Source organism: Brachyhypopomus gauderio, chromosome 5 (genome assembly GCF_052324685.1).
Source record: "Brachyhypopomus gauderio isolate BG-103 chromosome 5, BGAUD_0.2, whole genome shotgun sequence".
In the NCBI taxonomy this organism is placed as follows: Eukaryota; Metazoa; Chordata; class Actinopteri; order Gymnotiformes; family Hypopomidae; genus Brachyhypopomus; species Brachyhypopomus gauderio.
The window spans coordinates 601,037-628,717 of record NC_135215.1 but is presented as its reverse complement, the minus strand read 5'-3'; the positions used below and the strand labels follow the sequence as shown (position 1 = coordinate 628,717).

Sequence of the window (27,681 nt, the reverse complement as noted above, 5' to 3'; positions counted from 1 at the left end):
TGGTGCACTTTATTCATTAAATCCTTCATTTTCAATGAGACTGGTGTGATCGCGTCCTTTTACTTGTTCTCCATTACTGGTCACATCTGAGCTTAATTTCTAAAATGGTTTTAATATTCAAAGTGCATACGGTGTTAGAGATCCTCCTGAGACCCAGCCATTCATTTTTGTCCTCTGTGGAGGACATTAGATTTGCAGTTATAAAAAAAAAAAAAACGAATCATGATACCATGGTGATTGCTACTGTGCCTTTAAGAGCAGACCATGGGCTTTAAGATGATGCAACATGTTTGGGGGTGGGACCTTGTGAATGTTTACTTCCTGGTCTTTCAAAATGGCTGGCATCACAACTGGGACATTTTATGGCCAAGGAAAAGGTAAGCCTGTAAATTTAATATTAAATTTAGATTAAATTTGTATTTTTAGATGCTTTACTTTAGATAAACCTCTCTTTTACAGTTTAATCCATGTTTTTGCATTGTGTAACATTTCTAAATGTAAAATAAACAGTGATGTCAGTAACGCGTTACTTAGTAACGCATTACTCTAATCTTACCACTTTTTTCGGTAACGAGTAATATAACGTGCTACTATTTCCAGTCCAGTAATCAGATTAAAGTTACTTATCCAAATAACTGTGCGTTACTATTTTATTTTCCCTAGTAAAATATATATTTTATCTTTCTTCTTGGTCAGTTCTACTTTTGCGTCTGACTGTAGCGCTCGACTCCGCATGCTGCGCGCGACCTTGTGAAAGCGCGAGCATGTTTTAAAAGTCATTTTTTGCAGTGTCCTCCCGTAACAATATGTGGTAGTATAAAGAAACACCCCTCAAAAACAGAGGAATGAACATTTACCTGATGAATTTTAATGTTGCTTTGTGTTCCACGTTTGAAAAGTGCTGGAATTTTGACTAACGTAGCTTACTTTAAAATGCTTGAAATTGTAATGGTATTTCGTTTCACAAGCTGTTTGACTGAACAGTTCGCTTGTATTACGTTTACAAATAAATTTACAAATAATACCGCGCAGCTACACAAACGTAATGTCAGGAGATACTGTAGCGAGTACTACTCCTCACGGCGAATCTTGCCCTTTAAGTGACACTGGGGGGGGCGGCGACGTCGCGCGCCAGGGTTGCGTTATCAATAAAGTTTCCCTCCTCTGGATTTTTGGATTAAGCAGTTTCTGCCTCAGTTACCGAACCTGCTTCAATACATTGTTACTGTTAAAAATGCACTTCCAATAAAGTGAGTATTGGAAATATTTATTTTGCTGCTGAATGTAACTATTAAAGTAACTTGTAATCTAACGTAGTTACTTTTAAAATCAAGTAATCAGTAACGTAACTAAGTTACTTTTAAAAGGAGCACTCAAAGGAGTTTCAAAGTAACTTAGCCATCACTGAAAATAAAAGCCTATTTATACCATGTCCTCTGTAGAGGACGCCGGGACTCACTACCTATATTTTCCACAATTTTCACACAAAAGGGAAAACCTCAGTAACAGAGGCAGAGAGGATTTTGCTAAGGATAGTTGAGGGTGAATCTGATCTAGATCTATCAGATGAAGAAGCACCAGAGACAGTGGTTGAGGCAGAGGCAGTAAGATCAGAGGATGAGTCAGATTCAGAGGAAGAGCGTCGCCCCCTGTGGGTCAGGAATAACATGTAGGGTCTAATAGTTACAAACTAGGGGTGGGACGCGCAAAAAAAATTTTATTGAATTAATTAGGCCTACAAGCTTTGTAATTAATTAATCGGAATTAATCGCATTTCAATATTTAACATGAAAAATATTAATTTAAGTTTGAATGATGAATTAATCAATGAGCATAAGCATAAACTTCAACATCTTGTTTATTTTTCCAACTACGCCGGTTTTAAAAGTATTTGCGGCTCGCTAGGCTTGTAAACTAACCGCGCACCACAAAAATGTAGCAAAGAGCCACATCGTACATGGGCGAGTGTAAATTATTAGCTGTGAAGACAGTCAAATGCGTGTTTTCCACTACGCCGGTTTTAAAAGTATTAGCGGCTCGCTAGGCTTGTAAACTAACCGCGCACCACGAAAATGTAGCAGTGTGTCGCCCCGTTTGTGCAGGTGAGCCCGCGGACCGGCTGGGGAGCCGCATGAAACCAGGCAAAGAGCCGCATGCGGCTCGCGAGTCGCGGGTTGGCCACCCCTGACATAGACCAATAGATGAGTGCAGAAAACAGAGCAAACAGTTTTCAGAACACTGGAAATTCTGACCAAAATTTTTTAATTTTGGGAGCTTTGCTCAGGATATTGGAAGAATACGAAGAACTGAAGTAAATCAGTTTTTAATACCATTTTAGACTTTTTCTTTAATTTCCCAGGCCTCTGCCACAGCCATAAATTCCTCTGCACAGGTATCTACATAGTGCCTAGTGGTCTTCTGCATGCTCAAAGCAAATGACTGGATCTTCCATTCATCATCTATAATATGAGCTGTCACACCAAGATCATTCTTGTTGCTAACAGAGGTCCAGTGATCCCCAGTCAGAGCCACATTTGTGGCGCTCTACACAATAACCTGTTTTACTTCCCTTTCCTCGTCATATAGCTGCTGGATTTTCTTCGACATTGTCTTTCTGGACGACAGTTTGTAACTTGCATCAGTTGACGCAATTTGCAGCGCTTCTTGTAAGCCTTTATTTTCGACCACAGAGAGCGAACAACACTGCAAATAATGTGACGCGTCAAGGTAAACGCCTCCACCGCTCGCGCGAGGTGTGCGGAGTCGCGTGCTACGGTCACTCGCGAAAGTTTAATCCAGTCTTAATGGTCAAATGAAGGTAATTTAAAAACCAGGACATTTCCTCACTTTAAAAAAACCCGGGACAGGATGTGAAATACGGACATGTCCCGGGAAATACGGAAGTTTGGTCACCTTATCGCACTAGGAATACATTTAGCAATCATTACTGACCTGCACGTTAGCCCCAACATGTTTTGCGTTGAGGTGGTAACGAAGGGTGGAAGTGCTCCTGTGATAAGCGAACTCCTTCCCACACAAAGTGCAAATAACACTATTAGTGTTTGTACTTCCATCTGGAAGTTTCTTATATTTAAATTTCCCATCCACCAGCGTAGCCTCTTCAGTCATCTCCATCATGATCTTATTGTGAGTCCATATATAATCTGTATGTCTGGAACTCGTGCACTGAGAAACATTCCACGGTGCAAAAGTGTCTCATGCGTTAAAATGCGTAAATTTTTTTAGTTCGTTAATTTTCCTGTAATTAATTAATCTAAATTAACGCGTTAAAGTCCCACCACTATTACAAACATTCACATCTATGTAATGCTTTCAAATACAAAAAATATGTTAACAGAAGCAATACAAATACAACAACTTATATATAAATTAGAGGTGTGCCAAAAAATCAATTAATATATCAAAAATCGATTCTCATTTACTACGATTCAGAATCGATTTTAAATGTCCCAAAATCGATTCTTAGTCGTGGTGAAGTCTCGCGTTACGTAATTACAAAATTACGCGAGACTTTACGCAGCATGTTCTGGGACACACTCATGCACGGAAAAGGTTCAAAACACATGGAGGAAAGAGATATTCAACCTGTCCGGTCTTCATTTAAGCCAAAAAAATGGGTTCATTTTGGTTTTTACCGAATGCCGGGGAAGATCGAACTGGACACAATGTAGCTCGTGTGCAAGGCTTGTGTAACGCGGTGAGCACGGGAGCGTTAATATAGAGAAGGGTGAGAAATAATATAGAGAAGGATGGACCCAAGTGCCGGCTCGCAAGAGCAAGACGTTTGACACTCGTCACATGTATTAGCGAGAGGGAAACGCGCACAGCGACCCAGAATGAACAAACAAAACAACACGGAAGACTCAACGCGCAAGAGAATCGAAAGCAAAACTGTGAGGGCACGGAGGAAACAAAAAACCAATGCGGAAAATACAACGTGTGAAAAATAACACTCAACCGTAGTGAGACGGGAGGAAGAAACAAAACAACAGCAGTAACTAAAAAACAGCGCGGATAAATGCAACGCGAAAACGAAACCAAGGACACCAGCAGAAGTAACTGGCAAAAAACGCTGCAGCAAAATAAAACCCTTCCCAAAAATAAAGGCAAAACGGATAGGAAGACATACAGGATTGGGAAAACTTGAGATGGGTCAGGAAGCGATGCATAAGATACTCGAATAAGTAAAGAGAAAGCATAACAGAGAGAGGTGACGAGACACCATTAAACGATAAGCAATCACAGAGAAAGCAGAGACTGGCTGAGAACGTACGGTTACGTCGGTTTAGTCTGGGACTGACTCTGGTGCCCCTAGCGACGGCTGGGGGAACTGCATCCGAGCCAGCCCTGACAGCTCGCAAAATGAAGCTCAAGAATTTTGGTAACAACAAAAACCATTTTATTTTACCAAAGCACTTAATTTTTGTTAATTAAATGTGAAAGACACTTAATTTTCTGTATTTGTCATTCTGTCTTGCAAAGCAGACTGTAGTAGATCATGCAGATTTTATAGACTGAATCAGACATTTTATAAATCAAATCGTTTTTTGAATCAAAAATCGTTTTGAATCGAAAATTGATTTTTGAATTGAATTGTGGCCCCCAAAATTGGAATCGAATCGAATCGTGAGATAGTAAACGATTCCCACCCCTAATATAAATGGTATGAAAATGAATGCTAACTAATTTAAGCTTCAATTATTTCCTAATCTATTAATGTTGATGCTGTTTTTTTCTTTTTTCCCCTATCTTAAGATTTACTCCTGGGTTGGCGAATGTGTTATGTGTTACTTAAATATACTCCATTACCTATACTGCATTGGGGCGGGAGGTTACCGGGAAGACCTTGTACGGATACGCAGTTCTTGAGTAAAAGACTTCAGCATAAACCCACGCCGACCGTGTGGTCTTTTCATTAATGCACTACACGGCATAACAGCGAACACCCACTATGATCCTAATATTGATGCTAATATTCGAGCAGACTGGGATCCAAATGATTATTTGGAAAATAATATAAGAAAGACCAGAGTAGCAATCATAGCTGACTCAATGCCAAGGGATCCATATTTCAAAATTCGGAATTCTCTGAAAGTCGTCAATGATCTTGACATAACAGAAGAACAGAAGAAGGACTTGTTGTGGAGAGTCCGGCCACTCCTGGAGAGAGTTAGAAGTGGTTGCCTGCATCAAGCCAGACCCGAAAATCCTTTTCGCCAGTTTGTACCAGGAAAGCCTAACCCAACTGGACTGAAGGTGTTTGTTCTTGCCACTCCAAATGGCATTGTCTTGGACTTTGAGGTGTATAAAGGAAAGAACACCTTTACTGGCACAGAGGGTCAAGGCCTTGGTATTGGAGCACAGGCTGTTCTATGTTCATGTGAATCTGTTCCAAGAGGCACTCACCTGTACTTTGACAGGTATTTTACATCAATAAAGTTGCTTGATTACCTGATGGAGAAGGAACTTCCATCAACTGGCACTCTTATAAAAAACATGGAACACTTGGAAAAATATTTGTTTGTGTGTAATGGAAACTCACCTGGATGATTGCGGAGTAGGCAATAGCATCTTAATTATGAATTAGTATCTCATAATTATGAGTTAGTATCTCATAATTATGACTTACTTTCTCATAATTATGAGTTAGTATCTCACAATTATGACTCACTATTTCATAAAAATTAGATACTACTTAGAATCTCGTTTTTCTGAGAAAGTAAGTAAATTATGAGATACTAACTCAATTATGAGATACCGTATGGACTTTTTTTCTCTTCAAGCCGCCAAAATGGGCTTCCATACTGTGCTGATCCTATGTGTCAAGAATGGCCCTGCTATACCCATGCTCTCCGGTCACACTCACCGGAATACTAGTGATTGCGTTCAGCTGTATTGTTTAATCACACACATTACATAAACTCCCTTGAACCAGTATGTCTTTGCAAAGTATTGCCAGCATTCTTTGTCTGCATACTGAGCCATTCTCTATACGTTTATTGCCTTCCTGTGTACCGACTTCAGCCTGGTTTCTAGTGTTGTTTAGCCCCTTTGTACTGTTACTGCTGTTCTTGAATCTGGCCACTGCCTGTTTGTTATACTACTCTTTTGTCTCTGGCCCCATTGTACCGAAGAGACCCTGCAAATGGATCCTGCTTCTGCATCTGATATGGCTACGTTACACTATCACATATGCAGAGAAATCTATATACCACCGAGCACTAAAACACCCAAAATTTATAAAGAACTAGTGGTGGGCGTTAACGGCGTTCGTTAATTTGATACTCTTATCGGGCGATATAAAAATTATCGCCGTTAATCTATTATTAAAGTTGGGTTGGGAACTGGATCAAAATGGGTAAGCAAACTATGATGACTTTCAACTTGATAGTTTAGCTCGGCTGTATACCTAACCAAATTGCACAGTAGGGGCTGTTACGGGATTTGTATTGGCTGTATACTTTTATTATAACACCGGAAGTCAGCACTGTACCGGCACTCGAGCAATACACACCTGACGATACACTATCTCTGTGTGTGCCTCTCTTCTTTAAACAATACTAGCACAGTAACATGGTGTCAGAAGTTCGTGAACTTGCGCTTTTGTTCGAGGCTGAATTGTAAAGCTACAGGATGTCACAAGAGGCAGGCAATAATGAGTTGGGAGCAGGTGCTCAGCAGCAGGTAGCGGGGCTAGCCTTAGCTGCTAACATTTCACCGCCATCACCTATGAGTTTCGCGGGTGACTGGTATGCGAACTGGGAAATATTCCGTGCAGAGTTTGAGGACTATTCCTTGGTCACGGGTCTTTCTGTCAAATCGAAGAATGTGCAAGCAGTTATGCTAAGGACTGTCATGGGAAGTGAGTGCAGACACATTTACCGTCACAATCTGAATCTCACCGAAGATCAACGGAATGATCCTGAAGTCATACTGGACACATTAGAGCAGTATTTCAAGCCCGCGAAGAACGTCATTTATGAGAGGTACATGTTTGGGCGTTGCAAACAAGAGGACGGAGAGACGATTGATACATTTGTTACCAGGCTGAGGGAAAAAGCTGCTACATGTGAGTATGGGCAATTGAAAGACGAGATGATTCGTGATAAGATTGTATTGGGCATTATGGATGAAGGCACATGACGCAGACTGCTAAGGGAAAAAGCTCTAACACTCGTCAGTGCTATCGAAATGTGTCGTGCATCAGAACAGACTGACATGCGAATGAAAATGATGGAGTGCACACCTCATACCGACACCGTGCATGTAGCTGCTAAGCAACGGTTTAGACCGATCAAGTCGAAACAGATTGATGCACCTCAAATTGCAGACACAGATAATTTGTGTAAATACTGCTGCTACACACACCCTAGGGGTAGACAACACTGTCCTGCTTTTGGGAAGTCATGCAAGTCATGTGGAACGCAAAATCATTTTGCCAAGATGTGTTTGAAAAGTAAAAAGACTGAGAAGTTGTTGCACTGTGTAGATTATACAGGGGACTCGGAGGCGAACACTGATGATGACATATACATGCATGAGTCAATTGGGGCAGTGCAGACAAGAGGGAAGAAATGGTTTGTCATGCTACAAATTAATCAGAGGCCACAGCAGTGCCAGCTTGATTCAGGGGCCACGTGTGATGTAATGAGCTACAGAGAAAAGATAAAACTGGCACCTAATACACTACTGCAACCCAGCAGTACCAGATTAAAGTTGTATTCAGGTGACCTGTTGAGCTCCATGGGCATTTTTGAAACAGAGTGCACGGTTAATGGCCAGACCCACCAACTGGCATTCGAGGTGGTCAAGACTAGTCAAAAGCCTTTATCAGGCTCCACCTGTGAGCGCCTGGGACTCATTCAGTTCATGATTCCAGCCACAGTGCACACCGTGGAGCACACTTACTCCGGGGCACTAACGAAAAAACAGTTGATAAAAGAATTTGGAGATGTGTTTAACTCACCAGTGAAGTCAGTGCCTGGTGTAGTTTGTTTTGAGTTGGACCCGACCATTCCCCCTGTTCAATGTGCACCGCGCAATGTACCTATTGCAATGAAAGCTGATGTCAAGGCCTTGCTGGATCAATATCAGGCTGATGGACACATCACAGATGTCACTGAGCCGACCGACTGGATCAGCAATATGGTCATTGTCAAAAAGCCGGGCAAGTTAAGAGTGTGCTTGGATCCTAAATTCTTGAACAAAGCTCTGAAATGCTCCCACTATATCATGCCTACTTTTGAGGATGTATTATACAAGTTGCCAAAGGCAAGAGTTTTCACATTAGTGGATGCAAAGCACGCATTCCTACAGTGTAGGCTAGATAAAGAGAGCAGCCTCATGACCACCTTCTGGACCCCTTGGGGCAGAAAGCCTTGGCTCAAGCTACCGTTTGGGGTTTCTGTGGCCCCCGAGGTGTATTCAGCGCAAACAACATGAGCTTTTGTCCGGGCTTAAGGGTATTGAGCCTATTGCGGACGATATTTTAGTCATAGGCTGTGGAGACACTGATGAAAAGGCAGAGAGAGACCATGACATCAACTTGAGAGCACTGATGGAACGCTGCAGAGAGGTGAAGCTCCGCTTAAGCCTGACAAAGCTGCAGTTCAAGTTGTCAGATGTCCGCTTTCATGGACACATTCTAACAGCCACTGGATTAAAGCCCGACCCTGAGAAAGTGAAGGCAATTGTGGACATGCCTAACCTGGCAGATGCGAAAGGTGTGCAGCGACTCATAGGTTTTGCCAACTACATAGCAAAGTTCATGCCACGCTTGTCGGCTGTCTGTGAACCACTGCGACGATTATTGGATAAAGACACCCCTTGGCACTGGCTCCCCAAGCATGATGCAGCAGTGTCCGAACTGAAATCCTTAGCATTGTCCACACCAGTGTTGCGCTCTTACGATATTACTAGGCCTGTCACGGTGCAGAGCGACTCCAGCCAGAGCGGATTGGGTTGTTGCCTCATGCAAGACGGCCAGCCTGTTTCTTTTGCGTCAAGGGCACTCACTCCTACGGAGAGAAATTATGCTCAGATTGAAAAGGAGTGTCTTAGTATCGTATTTGCATGCCAGTATGTATGGATGTGACCTTATCACAGTAGAGACCGATCACAAGCCCTTGATTTCGATATTCAGCAAGCCCTTACAGTCTGCACCTAAGAGGCTCCAGAGCATGCTTTTGACACTGCAAAACTACATCTTAGGAATCACATACAAGCCCGGGCCTGAGATGTTTATTAGTGACACACTCAGCAGAGCTACGACAAATTGTTCAGGCTGTGGTACAGAGTATGTACAACGCGACATCTGTTCATTGCAGCGAGCACAGGAGGACGTGCAGTACATCAACCAGGTGGAGTACCTAAATGTGAGTGATCAGCGACTCGAACAAATCAGGAAGCATACTGATAGGGATGACAGTCTGCAGTCTCTCAAGTCCACAGTGCTTGCTGGTTGGCCAGAAGTAAGAGACATCACGCCACTTTGCATACATGAATACTGGCCCTTCCATGATGAGATCAGTGTGCAGAATGGCATTCTTTTTCGGGGTCAAAAAGTCATTATCCCCAAGTCAATGCGTCCAGAGATGCTAGCCCGCATACACTCAAGCCATATTGGTGGAGATGCCTGCTATAGACAAGCTAAAGACACCCTCTACTGGCCCAATATGCAGGCAGAGATAAAAGACTTTGTCAGGGCATGCTCAACCTGCAATGAATATGCTCACAAACAACAGAAAGAGTCCATGCTTTCACACGAACTGCCAACACAGCCATGGCAAATTGTCAGCATGGATTTGTTTGCACACCGACAGAAGGACTACCTGCTTATAGTTGATCATTATTCTGATTTTTGGGAGATTGAGCTACTACCGGACATGTCAGCGGACACAGTCATCAAGCGCTGCAAGTCCCAGTTTGCCCGTCATGGCCAACCTGACAAAGTTATCTCAGACAATGGCCCGCAGTTTAGCTCTCTGTTCAAGCATTTTGCCCTTGAGAGGGAATTTGACCATGTAACCTCTTCACCACGACACCCACAAGCGAATGGCAAAGCAGAGTCTGCGGTCAAGATAGCAAAGAGCATCTTGCACAGAGCAGCACGAGATGGAACGGATCCATGGAAAGCTATATTGCACTGGAGAAACACGCCCACGGAGAACATGGACAGCAGCCCTGCGCAGCGCCTTATGTCAAGGAGGCTCAGAACGTCTCTTCCTGTGACTAACAAACTTCTTGAACCATGTGTGGTGGTAGGTGATACGGAGAGGTTGCGTCACCGCCGACAGATCGCAAAGCATTTTTATGACAGCGAGAGATCTACCGGAGCTTGAAATTGGTGAGAGATCAGAATGAAGCCCATGCATGGTGATGCCTCCGGGCGTTGGAGACTTGGTACCTGCATTCGCCAGGTTGCACCACGCTCGTATCTGGTGGATGTGGATGGTACTCTATATCGGCGCAATAGGGTAGATCTGAGGGTGGCAGAGCCTTCCGCTGCAGTGGTCATAGATGGTAATGATCCCACAAATGCACCTGCGTGTGAGGTCAGTCTGCCTGTTCCTCAAACATCAAAGGATGTGTCAAGCCCTGTCAGGCCTGTCCCGGTGGCTCTGCAAGATCCCGCACAGCAGCCGTTACCGCATTCAGGCACTTACACTTACACCAAAGCAGGGAGGCTGTCGAAGCCACCTGAGAGGCTTAATTTGTGAACTGAACTGCAGAATGTAAGGGTCATGTGACAGTGGGACTCATAGAATCAAAAAAAAAAAAAAAAAAAGTTGTTGATTGTATTGAAGTTTGATAGGTATGGCTCTGGACACCTTATTGGACTGTCAGGTTTACTGTATGTCTTCATAGGTTTACTGGGTTAAGTTTATTTTACATTTTTAAGAGTGGTAACCACTTCACTACTTTCTGAAATAAGTTCAGGTACTTCTTGTGTATCGTGTATTTTGGGTTTTCTTTACTTTTGTAAAGGAGGATGTTACGGGATTTGTATTGGCTGTATACTTTTATTATGACACCGGAAGTCAGCACTGTACCGGCACTCGAGCAATACACACCTGACGATACACTATCTCTGTGTGTGCCTCTCTTCTTTAAACAATACTAGCACAGTAACGGGCGAGAACGAGTTTTCAAACCTGTCAATTACAAATCGTACGTGTGTTTACATGGATGCAGCCACGAAGTCGCCAGGTTTGCTTCATGGAAAATTCATTTTTAGGAACGTAAAGTGTTACCGGAGCGGAGCTCGGAGCGGTCGTTTTCTGCATGGTCCTAGCGCTAGATTCGTCTAGATTTTAACCGTTAAAACTGCAGAGGACCAAAACCGCCTTTTGAAAAAGTCCCCCCCAAATTACGTCAGTGAGGTTAAATGTACTAAATGTTGGCTTACATTTCAAATATCATGTTTAGCTGAATAAACATGTTATCAACCCGTTTTAATGTACAGTAGGCTTACAAGTTCATGTTTAACTGAATAAACCGTTGAACACGAGTAGCCTACATTTTATTGAGCATGTTTTTTTTCTTCAAGTATCAAAGTAGAACAGCTTCAAACAGTTGATGCATTTTGGAAACAGGAGATGAGCCCCTGGTCTAATGCACCCTCTGTATTAAGAAACCCTATCTCAAAAACTGACTTTTAATCATTAGTTGGGTAGCACGCATATGAGCCATTTTAATATAGATTAATCTAGATTAATTTCAAGATTTCAGTGAGATTAATCTAGATTAAAAAAATTAATCTATGCCCACCCCTATAAAGAACACAACGATTTAACTTGGTTAACTTGGTTTTAGCTCTATGTTCTCATCACATTTTATTTGCTTTAAGAACTTGTTTCCTCTTAATGAATCCAAGAGTCTTCCGTATATGTCATGGTTTCACCCTTTGGTGTCAGTTTTCAGGTCCCTTTGCAAAGGTAGGTTGGTCGAATAGAACAAAACCAAGTGGACAATCAGAAAGCATATCCATCAACAGAATCCAAGAACATGTAAACGCTAACACAAGCAATTGATGTGGCTTGTTATACACAGCAAAGAGGCAATACTTTGCAATGACTGATACAACAGCATGGGTTTCAATAGGGTGATTAATCAGATAAGGTACAGCTGTGAGATGTGAGTAATCAGGGTAAATAACATTCAATATTCAGGCAGTGGACCTTTGTTGGCCAAAAGGGGTATTGCTGACATTAGGTATTTGCTATTTTATTGGTTCTGTTTAGTTTTATTATGTTGATCACATGATCTGGTTTCTGGCTATTCAACCCTGGACTGGCTTTCAGATTATTATTATGATTCACATTATGATTATGCTTTTGCCCACAGTAACCATGGCGCATGAGCCTTGTAGATTTTACAGCAATTTATACATTGCCTTTCTATTTTAGGGGACATTTCTATTCTAGGCCATACTAGAGGCAGTATTATGGGAATGAACAGGTAAAGCCAGGATCTGATCACGTCATGTTTACGTCTGAGGACAACTTTACCACTCTGACACGATTGTTAGATAACCCCTACCCAATGTACACTCAAACACATATTCTTGTGTAATGTTTTCACAAATGTGGGCTCACTATCACTATAGTAATACTCTTATCAAGTACTGGAGGGCAATATAGTTTATAGCTGTAACATTTTTCTAGGAAAGAGGAAATGCTAATAAAGGTGCAGTTCCTAAATCAGGTGCAGTAATTGGACTCGGGACTCTTCTCAGGTATTTTCTGTCAAGGTCAGAGGCGGACGAAGTACTCAATTTCATTACTTGAGTCAAAGTACAGATACCACTGGTCAAATGCTACTCCAATACAAGTGAAAGTTGCATGTTCAAAATCTTACTTAAGTGAAAGTACTGAAGTACTTGCTTTTAAAAATACTTAAGTATTAAAGTACACCTTCCTTCACGTTTGTAAAAACGTTATAGTTTAAAAGTATTATACAACTTACCAAATCCATTTTGGGCATAATAATCATACAGTCTTTGATAATAATCCATAAGGCATATTCCAATGATATAATCCATAAGGCATATTCCTACGTTAGTTTAAGGAACAAAAACATTTTCTAAAACCATAATTCACTGATTAGCCTAGCCTAACCTGTTTAAGCAAATTATGTTACCATATTAAAAGTCAATAATAAAATGACGGTTTTCTCTCTTTGCTAGTTAGGTATTCAGTCATCCAATACAACATTATGCTACAGTCAATATTAACAAAGACAAAGTAAAATTAGCAGTGCGGCATCTTGGTAGTCTAACCTTGCCACAACCTTTTGCAGTATGGCTAAAGCCCGCCAACTCCATGCCACCCAACATGCTAGCAAACTCTTTTCAAACTAGAAATCACAGCCACATTAGAATTATTGACATTATACTGACATTAGAATGGAAACATTATTTGACAATATTCGATTAACCCACACGGTTTCCCTTATTGATGTTTCCGTAGTTTGCTTGCGTAGTTTTTCGTAGTATTACTTGCCAATATAATGTTAACATTATTTATAGTTATCCTAGCAGACCTAGCAGTGGAGTGAGCAGGCAAAGTCATTTCACTAGCCTTACTGCAAAGCTCCTCTGACTACATAGAAAATGGTGACTTAACAAAACATTTAGGCTGCATATAATATGCTTCCTCAGGTGGGACAGTGAATTTTTGTATGCAGTGATAGCCTATAGTTTGTTTTTGGCAAACAAAGCATGCATTTAAAACGATAGGAATGATTTATCCGTTCAGAAAACTGAACATTTTGTCGAGATACGGCCATGGGTGCAAGTACTCGAAAAAGCATGCCAGGGTTGCCAGCGTGAGACACACGCATTTGACCATTTTCACACGCTCTCGCGCCACACTTCCGATATCTCACGCCGAAAAAAAATCTAGTTTATTTACCTCTGATCTATATCCATCAACCACCGGCGATCGCGATATAATACTTAATTTGTGTCCATTTTTCACCGCCCCGGTAACGTTCACCACCCCGCTCAACAACTTACGTTTGCCACCCCCCCGATCAACAATTTACACTCGCCACCAAGTCCAGGTTCAAATCTCACTCCAAGCAATCTTGAAAAGTTGGTAACCCTGGCATGCTCCATCACCGCCGTCTCCGTTCATGTTGCTTGTTATTTAGGAAAAGAACGACTAGCGACACCGAACTTGATTTTACACCTCACAGACACATCCTTGATTGCTGATAGGCTGTCACCTGTGAAAATACTATCGGGGGAGAGAGAGTTGTGTGTGGAAGTAACGAGTAACGAGAGCTGGACAGAAATGTAGTGGAGTGATAAGTACTGTATTTGTTATTCAACTGTAGTGAAGTGAAAGTCATAAGTATTAAAAAAAAATCAACTTAAGTAAAGTACAAATACTCAAGAACTGTACTTAAGTACAGTACTTAAGTAAATGTACTTCGTTACTGCCCACCTCTGGTCAAGGTACTGTGTGATGAAAATACAGTCCTATTGGCTGTGGCCATATGCTGCTCCTCTTTTGCTGTGGTCCTCACATAATTTGTGGTTATAAAGCCAATTTGCCATGTCATGGGTCAAAAGGAGTGTATCATACATGCAACATCAGCATTGACCTACCTGAGACACGCAGCAACATATATATTTGCGAGACGTTCTTATCCAAAGTGACTTACAATATTTGATCAGAATACAGAGGTTGGTGAGGGGAGAATTAGGACTCCTGCCATACAGCACTGGTCCACACACCAAGTTATGAAGCTATCAATGCCAGGTGTTGTTGGGAGTGCTCTCTGTGGTTCTTGTTTCCATGGGCATATGACACATCTTCACTTTGTTATCTCTTCACTTTGACTTCACTTCATGTTTAGGAGGAAGCAGTGAAAGGTGGGGCAGATGTCTGTAATTGTACATGTGTAAGTGTAAAGTAATATTTAGCATTTAAATCCATTGCTAGCAGACAATCTGGACCTCAAGCATAGTCCTGAAACAATGATCTTGTTGCATTATAGTAGGATAGTTGCTATCCCACTATCGGGTCTGGACCAGGATGAACTCATGTTCACTCTGGAAAGCCGTTCCAGGTCAGGTTTAGAACTTAGAATTTGACTAAATTTGAATATACATTTATTACAGAATTATTAAATTCCAAGACTGAAATTAAAACAAACAGAGGCTATGATGAAAAAAACCAAGGCACAGTACAACAAACAAAACTTTATAGCACCATCACACTGTAAAAAATTTCAAGTCTCACCAACTAAAAAAATCTTAGTGACCCATTGCACCTAATTTTTTTAGTTGGTCTAATTTAAGCTCTGCAAATTGCAAATTTTAAGTTCTGCTGACAACTACAGAATTCAGTCTAATTAAAGAAAATAAGTTGAGCCAACAAAATGTTATATATTAACCAAATACACCAACAAAATGTTTTATGTTGTTCCAGCTACAATTGTTTAGTTCAGGTAATTATTCATTAGTATCCAAGTTGTCTGAACTATACATTTTATGCTTGATGAAGTAAATTCAAAGTATACAGAATATAATTAAGTAATTGTGCATTTTATTTGCATGTCAAAAAGTAAACATAAAATATTACCAAACAGGCATATGAGAGCTGCTTTATAAATGTAGTAAAAATTGAAACGTCGTCGAGTCAGGAGGACAAGAATGAGCCATGACACCAACGTTAGCTCAATGCTAATTTATAATTTATAATTTACTAACGGCAAAAACACACTGGTTCTAAGGGAGGGGGGACACTAACACGCATACAACACACATCCAGGGAAACGGGAGAACTGACCGCGGAGCTGTATGTGGTTGGAAAAAGTATCTAAAAAAGTACTTAATTAGAAATCGATTGGGCTTCAGCAAATGCTTAATTACTACGCAGATCTAGCTAGCTAAGTAGCTAACGTTAGTCCGCATGCTAACAGTTTGCCGACGTGAGGTAAAGTTAAATTCCAAACGGACAGTTAACGCGTAACGGTTAACCGTTAATCGGTAGCTTGTCCTTGCCAACCACAACAGTATTAACACTAACATTACTAAACTCATAGCAAAGTTAAACACTGAAAAACAACTTGTTGGCTTAGCTCTAGTTTTGATAACTATACGTTTAGAAAATATGTTGAAATACGACCTAGTTCAAAATTCAAACTCAACAAACACCACCAAGTTAGTTGTGTTAGCTTAGTAAAGATCCACATTAACTTCACTCAGTGAACGTTTGAAGTCCTCTAGATAAATGGTGAAACGTTGGGTCTTCATTTTAGTTTTGGTGCAGAAGGCGCCAAGAAAATCTTCTCTCGAGCATGCGCATTAGTTTCACCACTACCACTATTGCTCGTCCAACAGTTTTTTACTTTGGACTTGACATGTTGACTGAGAACCATAATGCTCATTCACTGAACACAAAATATTAAGTTGAATGGTAAAAATGCAGCAGCTGATGGCACAACTCGTTTTTTGTTTTTGGAGTAACTATTTTTATGTTTCATGCTTTGCCCACATAAATTTTTATATTCACAGAACATAAGCAAACAAAGATTTTTTTACAGTGCATGAAACTCAAACCAGGCTGAAGAAAACACATGAAACTATGTACAATGATCATCGACGAAGCAGGAAAAAACTGCACATATACACATGATTAACAAGGGAACTAGACACAGGTGGAATCAATGAAAATAAAGACGTGACCGACAGGTGGGGTAGGAGACATCTGTGACAGAAACAGTGTGTAAAGTTTATTTTACAGTGAATAAACCATTTAGCAGTTTTTAATTTGAGCTTTATCAAGCTATGAACAATACCTTAGTTATGCCACAAACATTCCAAAAAATTGTTACTGAAAAATCACTATAATCATAATAATTACTCCTTCTAAAATGATTTGAGGTTTTCTCTATTCAAATCCCCTTCCTTACAAATGATGGACCACTACAGTTTTGCTTGTGGGGTCGTGTGATAGAGATGTTGCTGTAGAAAGGCCAGCATTTTTTCCCACGAGTCCTCTTGGGCATCTGCATGTGGTTTGGTCTGTCCACCCCAGAGCAGGACCACTATATATATATATATATATATATATATATATATATATACATACACACATACATACATACATACATACATACATACACACACACACACACACACACACACACACACACACAAGAAAGCAAGATCTGGGCACATACATACATCATAACAATATCAGGGTACAAGTGCAATATCAAAGGACATGCACACGTACCTTTCACTTGGGCTTCTTGTACTATGAAGTTGGTGGCCCGGTGGTGTGGTGTGTATGGTGGCTCAATCAGGTGACCTGCCTCAGGATAAATGAGGACTTGGAGCAGATGACGATTTCCTGCCTTTTCCATTATCTGTTGTATCTAAGGGAAACGGACCATATGTTCCTAAGCTATGCATGAGTTATGTATGGGTTATGTCAGGGTCAGTTTTTTAAAGGTTTGTCTGGCCTTAAATCACCTTATATCTATGTTATAGTCATTATTATAATCAAACACCAGTAAAAAATGCACATGAGGATAAAGAAGCAACAGAGATCTTTGCTTCATATTTAATCAGTCCCCCCAGGATTTCGCGGGCCTTTTTTGTGATTGTTGCGGGCTAAAATGTTTGATGTTGCGGGTGTTTTTCAAAAAAATTGCGATGGAAGTTGCGGTGTGTTTTTGCTTTTTTGTGAGTACATTACAATAGGGAGTAAATGTTGTATGGTTTCCTCTATTTAGTAGTCCATTTTAATTATCAATTTACCTATTTATTCAGGGTTGCCAACTTTTCAAGATCGCTTGAAGTGAGATTTGAACCTTTTGGGGGGGGGGGGGGGGGGGGGGGGCGGGGGTGGCGAACATTAATTGTTGACGGGGGGGGGGGGGGGTTAGCGAACGTAAGTTGTTACCGGGCGGCCTGTAAAATGGACACAAATTAAGTATTATATCGACATCGATCGCCAGTGGTTGGCGCCAGAGCGAACTAGTAGCTCATAGATATGGATCAGAGATAAATAAATTTTATCTCTGACTTTAAACTTTATCTCAGACCCTCGCCGCTTGCGTGCGCTGCAGTGACTTCGCGGGCTACCGTTGCATTGTGGGGAATGTAGTGTTTGTGGGTGCAAAACACCATCGGGCGGCTGTGGCCTGCGGGCCGGTTCTAATAGTAATTAAATATCATCCAGGGGGCCATAGATAATCAATTCGCGGGTCGGATCTGGACAGTTTATCCCCGTTTTCATGTAGTGTACCGGGATACTGCTTTTCCCGATCTTTTTGCCGTTATTTTCGTCGCTCATGCTGCTTTCAGTCTGCTCCTCTTGAACGTATATACGGAGGTAAGGCGGGAGTTTGTCGACGTCACATCAAGACGACATCAGTGATTGGTCAAATTTGCGGGAAAGTTGCGGTGATTGGCTGAAGTTGCAACACTGCCCTGAATTCGCGGGGTTTGCTTGAAGTTGCGTTGAAGTTGCAAATCGCAACATCGCAACTTTCTGGAGGGTCTGTTTAATCATTTCAATCTACATTTTATAGATTTGAAATGGCTAATGTGCATAATCACAACTCCCCACTGCTCTGAAGGCAGTTGTGTATCTGAGGCCTGATGTACATAACCACTTAACAGTCAGTGGGTGGAGACTAACGTGACTGGTTAACAGTGAGTAGGTGGAGACAAATGTGACTGGTTAACAGTCAGTGGGTGGAGACTAATGTGACTGGTTAACAGTGGGAGGAGACTAACATGACTGGTTAACAGTGGGTGGAGACTAAGATGACTACTTAACAGTCAGTAGTAGGTGGACACTAACATGACAATGGATAGAGATTTTCAAATACCGTACATACACTCTGTACAAGTTGCTCTACATTACTTTAAGTAACTGTGTAAGAGCATACTGCAGCAGTGAGCAGAACGGAGGCAGTCACGCCCGTAGTTGATGTCTAAATGTACCATGTGCAATAAAACCAACTTTTGTTAGGACATACTATTCAAAACTTTAGTATCTGCTCATCACACATTTTAGGACTAACATGGCTAACATCATTGACCCCCAAAACAAGCAGAAGTAAACAACAAACATGTGGCCTCATGTTTAATCTGCCCTGGGCAAACTGGGTTTTTCTTAGTGTGAATGTATTAGTAAATGGGCTAGCATAATGGCTACAACTCATAGCACTGGCATAACTCATGCCAGTTAATAGGCTACTCAAACCAGTTAATAGGCTACTCTTGTCCAGTAAGGAATTACTGGACAAATGGAATTCCTTACTGATTCCATATGGGACCCAGATGTTTCTGTTCAGCATTAGGTGAATGTGTATTATAAGGAACATGTGACATTGTGTGGTTATGTAACATAAAATATCACAGTGTTGCTACTACAAGTAAAATACTGTGCTGGGTTAACCTATAGGTTATGTATGTATATTATGGCACAGGGATATCATCTTACATCTTCAGCAGATTCCAGAGTGGGCCAGCTCTGATCATCACCACCAACCACCAACAGCACTGGACAAGTTATCTGGCCAACCTGTGTGTTATACTGTACTTCATTATGGGCAAAAGATACAAACACATTCAACCTGTACACATTCAGATACACACAAAATATCATACACACCCATTTGTCATTAACAATATTCTGCAGTAAAAACTTTTTAGCACAAACTAATGAGAAGAATGTAATAAAACATATATTACATTATTATAGGGCTTTTTTAATTATCATCATGTAACTTACATCCACTTTCAAACTGGGATCTGTTGGGATGGGCAGGATAATGTCTCTCCAGATGATCTGATTATTCTCTACTCGAATTGCATTTACATTTCTAAAAGTCAGAAAAGTGAGGAAAAGTCATAAAAACAACAAAAAACTTAAATAAAAATAAAGAAATTGGGAAACCCTGGATAGATGCCATTTGACCTTGTACGAGGGAGGCACAAGATGCAATTTGTAATGGGATGATGAGACAGAACAGGGATGGGCAAATTCATGTACAGCCCCAGCTATGTGCATATAAGCCTTTCCAAATACATGTAGCTGAATGGAGCATAAAGTTGAACAATACACTAGTCATGCACTGCAGCGTGTAGCAACATGCTGGGTCATCCTGGGTCTGTCGCCAGTATTAAAACATAATTAAAACTAACAGATTGATTTACTGTTGATTCTGTTTATTTTATTTTGTAGAACTGTTGTGTAAAAGCAAATAAGCACATGATAACACGTTGCTGTGAATAATGTCAAATTCGTGATTTGATCACAGGCATAGACCAAAGATGATAACACACTCCCTCGTGTGTATTGTTTATATCAGGGGTGTCAAACTCAATTGCACCGGGGGCCAAAACTCAAAGCACACTTTAGGCCGCGCGCCAAACTTCTTCTTTTCTACCATTAGGCCATTAATAACAATAATAATAGATCAATGTAAAATGATCTGGCATGCTGGATATAATTGTATTCTGGCCAGATATGGCCCGCAGACCTTGAGTTTGACACCTACGGTTTAATTATATCCCATAATATGACATATCCTAAGTGCTTACTTGTTTATGTCATCAAAGGTTTCATCCAAAGAATTTTTGATGACTGGCACATGACTGCCACTGACGCACACGCAACACCGGGGCTACACAACACAAATCACACACACACAAACACGTATGCACACAAAATGTATTGGAAATTGTATGACAGTGTATCATGTTTGATTATCTAAAGGCGATACATAAAACAAAGAAAGAAACAAAAGATAACGTGTGTTCAAGGGAAACTCACCTGGATCACTTTGGAGTAGGCGGCCATGGAGAGGGTGACGGAACTGCCAAACGAGAGACCAAACAGAGCCAATCTGTCTCTCCGCACCATGGTATGATTCTGCAGGATCTGATATGCCATCTACAACACACACACACATTTTATACTTTATTTGATTCCATATACAGTAAATAACATCATCAGGAAACAAAATATTGCTAAAAAACATCCAGCATGGTATACAGTTCATTTCTCAAGTGCGATTTCAAGGATAAAGAAAACAGCGCCTTTTCCAAATGTGCAGACTCCCGATAATTGCTGAAATTGAGCAATATCTCACCACCTGTTTGGCTTTTGTTTTGTTAACTCCCCCAAGTCTAAGACCACGTACTGCAAGTTTATGTACATGACCAAGACTTCCGAACACCAGGACTATCAGTTGGCATTTAAATCCTAAGCCTTCAATAGTATTCACTAATGTTTGGTACTTTAAAATTTTTGACGTATAAGACTCCTCCATATACAGATCAAATGCACATGATATTTCATATATTATAACCCCCACACACACACACACACACACACACACAGACACACACACACACACACACACACTATCAAACTTAAAATGGACTCTAAATGATAAAAGCTGAGTCAACAGTACCAACCAATTTAACTGTAAAGAAGACACAAGAAAACATGACCAACAACATGAATACTGAATTTACACAGATACTGAAATGTTCACTATTCATCGCCCATAGGGGGCAAACTTTACAAACACATAAGCACACATATGCAGCATAGTTTAAACTGAGAAGGGTTAGTGGGTAGACACTGCCTGCCAGAAATCCACAAATGACAACAGCATCCAATTTGAACGAAGAACACTCAATACTGACATGTTAATTTGATGATTAACTTTATGTTCCTGACACAAAGTGTATGTTTTCAGAATTGCAGGACATTCCTATAAGAATAGTCCTGACAATATTTTAAACTGGTCCAGAGAATGAGTGTGCTTCCATACTTTTTGTCCTGTAGTGCAGGAATGAGTGTGTCAAAGAAGGAGAACATAGTGATTTACCTCAAAGTAACCAACATTAACCTTTGTTTTATTAAATTCCCCTGGAAACAGATACTCCAGTGCCATCGAAGCAAAGCCGTGTGATGCCAGGAGGGCAGATCGATACTCCACCAACCCTCCCCCACCTCCCCACATATCCAGCACTCCAGGGAATGGGCCAGGGCCTGGACACACACACACACACACACACACAATCATCATTTTGATTCTCCTTACTTGAGGCAATACACATCATTCTGCTTCAGTTGTAGAGTAGGCTGTGTTTCTTGGACAGACGGATGTCAACCATGCTCATTAGATCATTAGGGACCCCTCCTTTTTATTTATTACTGTGCAAACTTTCCCAAACAAAGGCTGATCAGTCCATGTGCAAGTGTATGCATATGATAAAGCGCGACCCGAAACTCCTTAAGTGTACAGATGTAGGGAGTCACACTATGGGTAGTGTCCGTACAAGAGGTTGAAACTTGCTTTTCTTTTGCAACTTTATTTGAGACACCCACAGCTATATACATATTTACAACGCACATTCTTGACAACAAATAAAACAGTATTAAATTGACCCTCTTAGTCAGAGCGTACAGATCTATGACTGCAAATTCGCATAGATCCCACCTATACATACGTTACTAGCCTGCTCTCCTGGGATAGTCTCCCCTCTCAGGCTAGTTACACCCCATTATATTCTGTCAGCCCCTCCCCAAGAATATTCCATTTATGGTACGGGTAACACAGGGACAAAGAATATAAGACATTCTAATTGCTATTAATACATAATTAAATAAACATCTGTGGTCACATCTTCTCATGTCATGACATTACTCTCTTTTACAGAATTTCCATTTTTCATGTTTTATACAGTTTATGTTCATCCCTCTCCTTCTGCAGAGGTTACACCTGCCCAGGTAAGTAAAAGCCTGAGTTTTGAACTGTTACTCTTTTGGTCCACTGGGTGCAGACTGGTCACAGGTAAGCATAATCATACTATATATTATTGGTGATGTGTGTCTATTGGTGATGTGTAGGTCTACATCATCACAATGCACCAACAAGCAGTATAGTATGTCCCTACCTCTCAGCCTTTTCATCTATCAGCACAGCACACTTCAAGGTTGCATGTTCTCCCTGTACTCGACTGACGGCACTTTCAGCAACCCCAGTTATTTAGGTTTAAACGTGACTCCAAACTTATAGGTCTAATCAAAAACAGTGATAAGAACAAGTACTGAATGGAAGTATAAGGGCATTAAACAATGTGAACCTCAACACCACTACAAAAAGTAAAAGGTAAAATAAATAATTTATAACGTTGTCAAACTGTCTGAGATACCTAGAAATTTAGTTGAAGGATTTAAATGTAAAAAGGTTAAACTTCCCCTTTAACTGCCCGTCGACATCTATAACGTGGAGACATCAGGTTGTCACAGTGCAGAATATTTCCTCACAAATGTGCCCAATTACTTTCAGCCCTAGTTTATAAAGTGCTGTTACTTCTTTATGGCTCACCCAGAATAGGTTAAGACTGTGTACCAGCACATAGTTTCAGTTTTATGTCAAATTAAGTAAGCAATAAATGCCAATAGTACCAACAAGATATCACCAAAACATTTGCACACGTGTTTGTATGTTTGTGTTTGTATGTTTGTGTTTGTACCTGGAGGAATGAACAAAGTTCCTCTAACACCTTTCTCCCGGATATCCACTCTTCGTACACCTGGAGCCATGTACCATCGCTCTATGACCAGGCTCGCTAACGCTGTGAGCTGGGCAAAACCCTGAGAAACATGTCCGTCATACACAGAAATGTGGAGTACGAGTGGTGAGAGGACATCTTTCTTTCGTAACCTAAATTACATAGTGTAAATACGTGAATGAATAGACAACAGAGAGGGAGAAATGAGAGAAAGAAAGCAGGTTACAAAAAGACTATTCATAGTTTCAAAACACTCATGATTAACCATATAAATACAAGTGTCAAGCTTTCAACCTGTTGCTTTATGTGTAGACTACAACATTATAAATAACGGCCCTGTGTATTAAACACTACTGAAACACCTGTCTCATACGTGGGTGTAGTCCAGTAGGTATTACCTTAGTCCTGTTCGGCTCCCTGGTACTGGCCGAAGACTCCACATCAGTCCCATGGACTCCACACCTACATAGGTGCCGCTCACACTAGCGTCCTTTACCACTGCGTGCACACATAAATATACTCAACCCTGTTGATGAACGTAATTAAGAAGTAGCAGTCATCCATTGTCATGTCTGACCGCCGCTGTGTGTCAATGCCCAAAGGAATTTAATGTCTCAGGGAATACTTTTCATATTTTCACAACATTCGGAGGATTCGGCCATTTCTCTCTAGGGAGGCCACTCAGGTCCTTGTCCAGTCCCTTGTCATCTCAAGACTGGACTACTGCAACTCTCTACTGGCTGGTCTTCCTATGCATGCCATCAAACCCCTGCAACTGATCCAGAACGCTGCAGCTCGGCTGGTCTTCAACCTTCCCAAGTTCAGACTAGATTCAGTAGGTATAGCCCAAAATGTGACAGGGCCTACCCACCGCTATAAACACACCTTAGACTTAATACTTACTTACGGATTAAACATAGAACATTTGGCAGTCATCCCCCAAAATGATGCCATTTCAGATCATTCCTTACTAATATATGAAATGACTTTATACAATGTACATCAGATGCGCCATACAAAAACCACGCGAACTATCACATCCGACACTGCAGCAACATTTATAAACTTACTGCCGGAGCTACCGAACACTATGCCACTGCAGCCCAATGAATTGGAACAGGCAACACAACAGTTTTATTCCACACTCAGCAATACCTTAGACAGTGTAGCGCCAATTAAAACAAAATTAATTAGGGAGAAAAAGCTTACACCATGGTATGACGAACACACTCGTCTTCTAAAACAGGCAGCTTGAGCAGCGGAGCGAAAATGGAAATCCACCTCACTAGAAGTGTTTAGAATCACATGGAAAGACGCCATAGTCAAATATAAACATGCCCTAATAAAAGCTAGAGCCGCATACTATTCAACACTAATAGAAAACAACAAGAATAACCCTAGATTTCTCTTCGCGACGGTATCTAAACTATAGACCTATTTCTAATCTCCCATTTATCTCTAAAATTTTAGAAAAAGCAGTTTCCAATCAGTTAAACCACTATCTCCAATCAAATAGTATCCATGAAAAGTTCCAATCAGGATTTAGACCAAACCACAGCACTGAAACAGCTTTACTCAGGGTAGTGAATGATCTACTAATATCGGCCGATAATGGGCTTGTCTCATTCCTTATACTGTTAGATCTTAGTGCAGCTTTTGATACTGTAGACCACAACATTTTGCTGGATAGACTAGAAAACACGGTAGGTATTAAAGGAGTCGCACTCTCCTGGTTTAGATCATATTTAACTGACCGCTTCCAATGTGTAAGTGTTAATAATAAAACCTCTAAATGTACGCAGGTTAAATATGGTGTCCCACAAGGGACAGTCCTAGGACCACTTCTATTCACACTGTACATGTTACCCTTAGGCGAGATTATGCATAAGCATGACATCAGTTTCCATTCCTACGCAGACGACACTCAGCTATATTTATCGACATAACCCGATGATTTAGGCGCAAACAGTAAGATTGACAAATGTGTAGAAGAGATAAATCATTGGATGGCGTGTAACTTTCTAGCACTAAATCCCAATAAAACAGAATTAATAATAGTTGGGTCTAGGGCTGCGAGAGACAAGATACATAATGTAGCATTGAATCTACATTCTTTTACTATAACCCCCAGCGCAGAGGTAAAGAACTTGGGCATCACAATAGACCCAGATCTCTCGTTCAATACACATATTAATAATATAACTAGGGTAGCGTTCTTTCACTTGCGCAACATTGCCAAAATTAGAAACATATTAAATATTAGTGATGCAGAAAAACTAATCCATGCATTCATATCCTCTCGTTTAGATTATTGCAACAGTCTCCTAGCTGGATGTTCTGGTAAATCGATAAACAAACTCCAGCTGGTTCAGAACGCAGCAGCACGAGTTTTAACAAAAACTAAAAAGTTTGATCACATTAGTCCCGTACTATCGTCATTACACTGGCTGCCAATTAGATTCCATATTGACAATAAAATACTTTTATTAACATATAAAACGCTGCATGGCTTAGCTCCAGACTATCTTAGTGAACTTATTGAACAATATAACCCAGCGCGTTCACTTCGCTCTCAGGACGCAGGGTTATTAACTGTTCCTAGGATCAAAAAGATCACAGCAGGTGGAAGAGCCTTTTCTTTTAAAGCTCCACAATTGTGGAATAATCTTCCTGCCTCTATTCGGGACTCAGACACAGTCTCAATGTTTAAAACTCGATTAAAGACTCATCTGTTTAATTTGGCCTTTGATTAATCTGTTACATATTTACTACATCTCGTATCTTTTCTCCGAGGTTCACCTGGAGAGTAACATTGCAGTCGGAGCCTACAATACCAGCATTGCTGCTCCGACACGGAATGAAAGCCTGGCGTTCATCAACAGACATTTACAGTGACAATATCATAACCCAGAACTTTCATTTTTACCTTTACTTAGTCTGATTGTGTGATTTGTGTGTGACTTGTGTATTTGTCTGTATTTTGTGTAATTTGTGTGTTAACGGGCCGCCCAATGGAGGATGGGTTCCCTTTTGAGTCTTGGTTCTCCCGAGGTTTCTTCCTATTCCCTACCATCATAGGGAGTTTTTCCTCGCCACTGTCGCCTTTGGCTTGCTCATTAGGGTTCTGGACCCATAGTATTGTTAACCTTTTAAATCCTGTAAAGCGCTTTGTGACAACATGTGTTGTGAAAAGCGCTATACAAATAAACTTTGATTTGATTTGATTTGATTCAGCCATGTCACTCCCTTGCTGTGCTCCCTCCACTGGCTTCCGGTAGCTGCCCGCATCAAATATAAAACCCTGGTGCTGGCCTACAAAGCAAAGAATGGTCTAGCTCCTCTTTACTTGATGGCTATGGTAAAACCCAGAAGCATACCTAGAGCCCTCCGCGCCTCAAGTATGTCTCGTCTTGACCCTCCACCATCCAGGACACATGGGAGACAAGCATCCAGACTTTTCTCTGTCCTGGCTCCAAGGTGGTGGAATGAACTTCCCTTGTGTGTCAGAACATCTGAGTCACTTGCTGTCTTCAGACGCCAACTAAAGACCCACCTCTTTCAAATGCACTTTGCATAATTATGCTTCGTCTATTGTGCTTTATCGTCTCTTTCCTCAGATGTTTGTTACAGGTATTGCTTACTGTCTTTTTCTCAGGTATTGTGCATAATTGGTTTATTGGAATTGCTTACTGCCTGTCTTTTTCCTCAGGTGATGTGTATATTCAGGTATAATTGTTAGGTATCATATGACTTTCGTCTAGTGGTTTTTATACTTTTATACTACTCTATACTACCTTGGAGATTCCAAGCAACTACATAGCAATTTTGTAAGTCGCTCTGGATAAGACTTAATGCCATAAATGTAAATGTAAATATTTTAGACAATTTAAACCAGCTTTACTTTTGCAATTAATCCACGTGTTTAGCCAACTATGTAGTTAAGTTTACTTATATAGCACCTTTCATACACACTTGTAATTCAAAGTGCTTTACACGACAAAATAAATAAGATTATTACGACCCGAGTTCTATCACCTTGGGAAGATAAGTGTGTGAGTCATTTGTTATTAATATATTTATCAAACGTATTC

The 27,681-nt window shown here is 40.8% G+C and overlaps 1 protein-coding gene and 1 long non-coding RNA gene across 6 annotated transcripts in view; one reads left to right on the top strand and one right to left on the bottom strand.

Annotated features, from left to right (window-relative positions):
• The window catches only part of LOC143513993 (acyl-coenzyme A thioesterase 1-like), a 40,238-nt gene that overhangs the window by 3,779 nt on the left and 8,778 nt on the right, over positions 1-27,681 (bottom strand). For 3 of the 4 annotated variants that reach the window (XM_077004692.1, XM_077004689.1, XM_077004693.1), the window contains 9 exons: positions 23,989-24,088; positions 23,552-23,742; positions 21,898-22,061; positions 20,832-20,951; positions 20,600-20,682; positions 19,788-19,878; positions 19,497-19,577; positions 17,274-17,415; positions 15,628-17,082 (listed from right to left, as the gene is read on the bottom strand). In XM_077004692.1, the coding sequence (XP_076860807.1) occupies positions 16,961-17,082; positions 17,274-17,415; positions 19,497-19,577; positions 19,788-19,878; positions 20,600-20,682; positions 20,832-20,951; positions 21,898-22,061; positions 23,552-23,742; positions 23,989-24,041 (1,047 nt within the window). In that variant the 5' untranslated portion in view covers positions 24,042-24,088 and the 3' untranslated portion in view covers positions 15,628-16,960. Of the gene's footprint in view, positions 1-15,627; positions 17,083-17,273; positions 17,416-19,496; positions 19,578-19,787; positions 19,879-20,599; positions 20,683-20,831; positions 20,952-21,897; positions 22,062-23,551; positions 23,743-23,988; positions 24,089-27,681 lie in introns of those variants that run through there. The other variant, XM_077004690.1, reaches the window with a different exon arrangement.
• LOC143513994 (uncharacterized) lies at positions 248-27,579 on the top strand. Of its 2 annotated transcripts, XR_013130748.1 has the most exons (5): positions 248-377; positions 20,822-20,922; positions 21,949-23,716; positions 24,263-24,425; positions 26,384-27,579. It is a non-coding gene; the product is annotated as an uncharacterized LOC143513994 (long non-coding RNA). The 2 variants fall into 2 exon arrangements; XR_013130747.1 differs by having other exon boundaries at positions 21,949-24,425.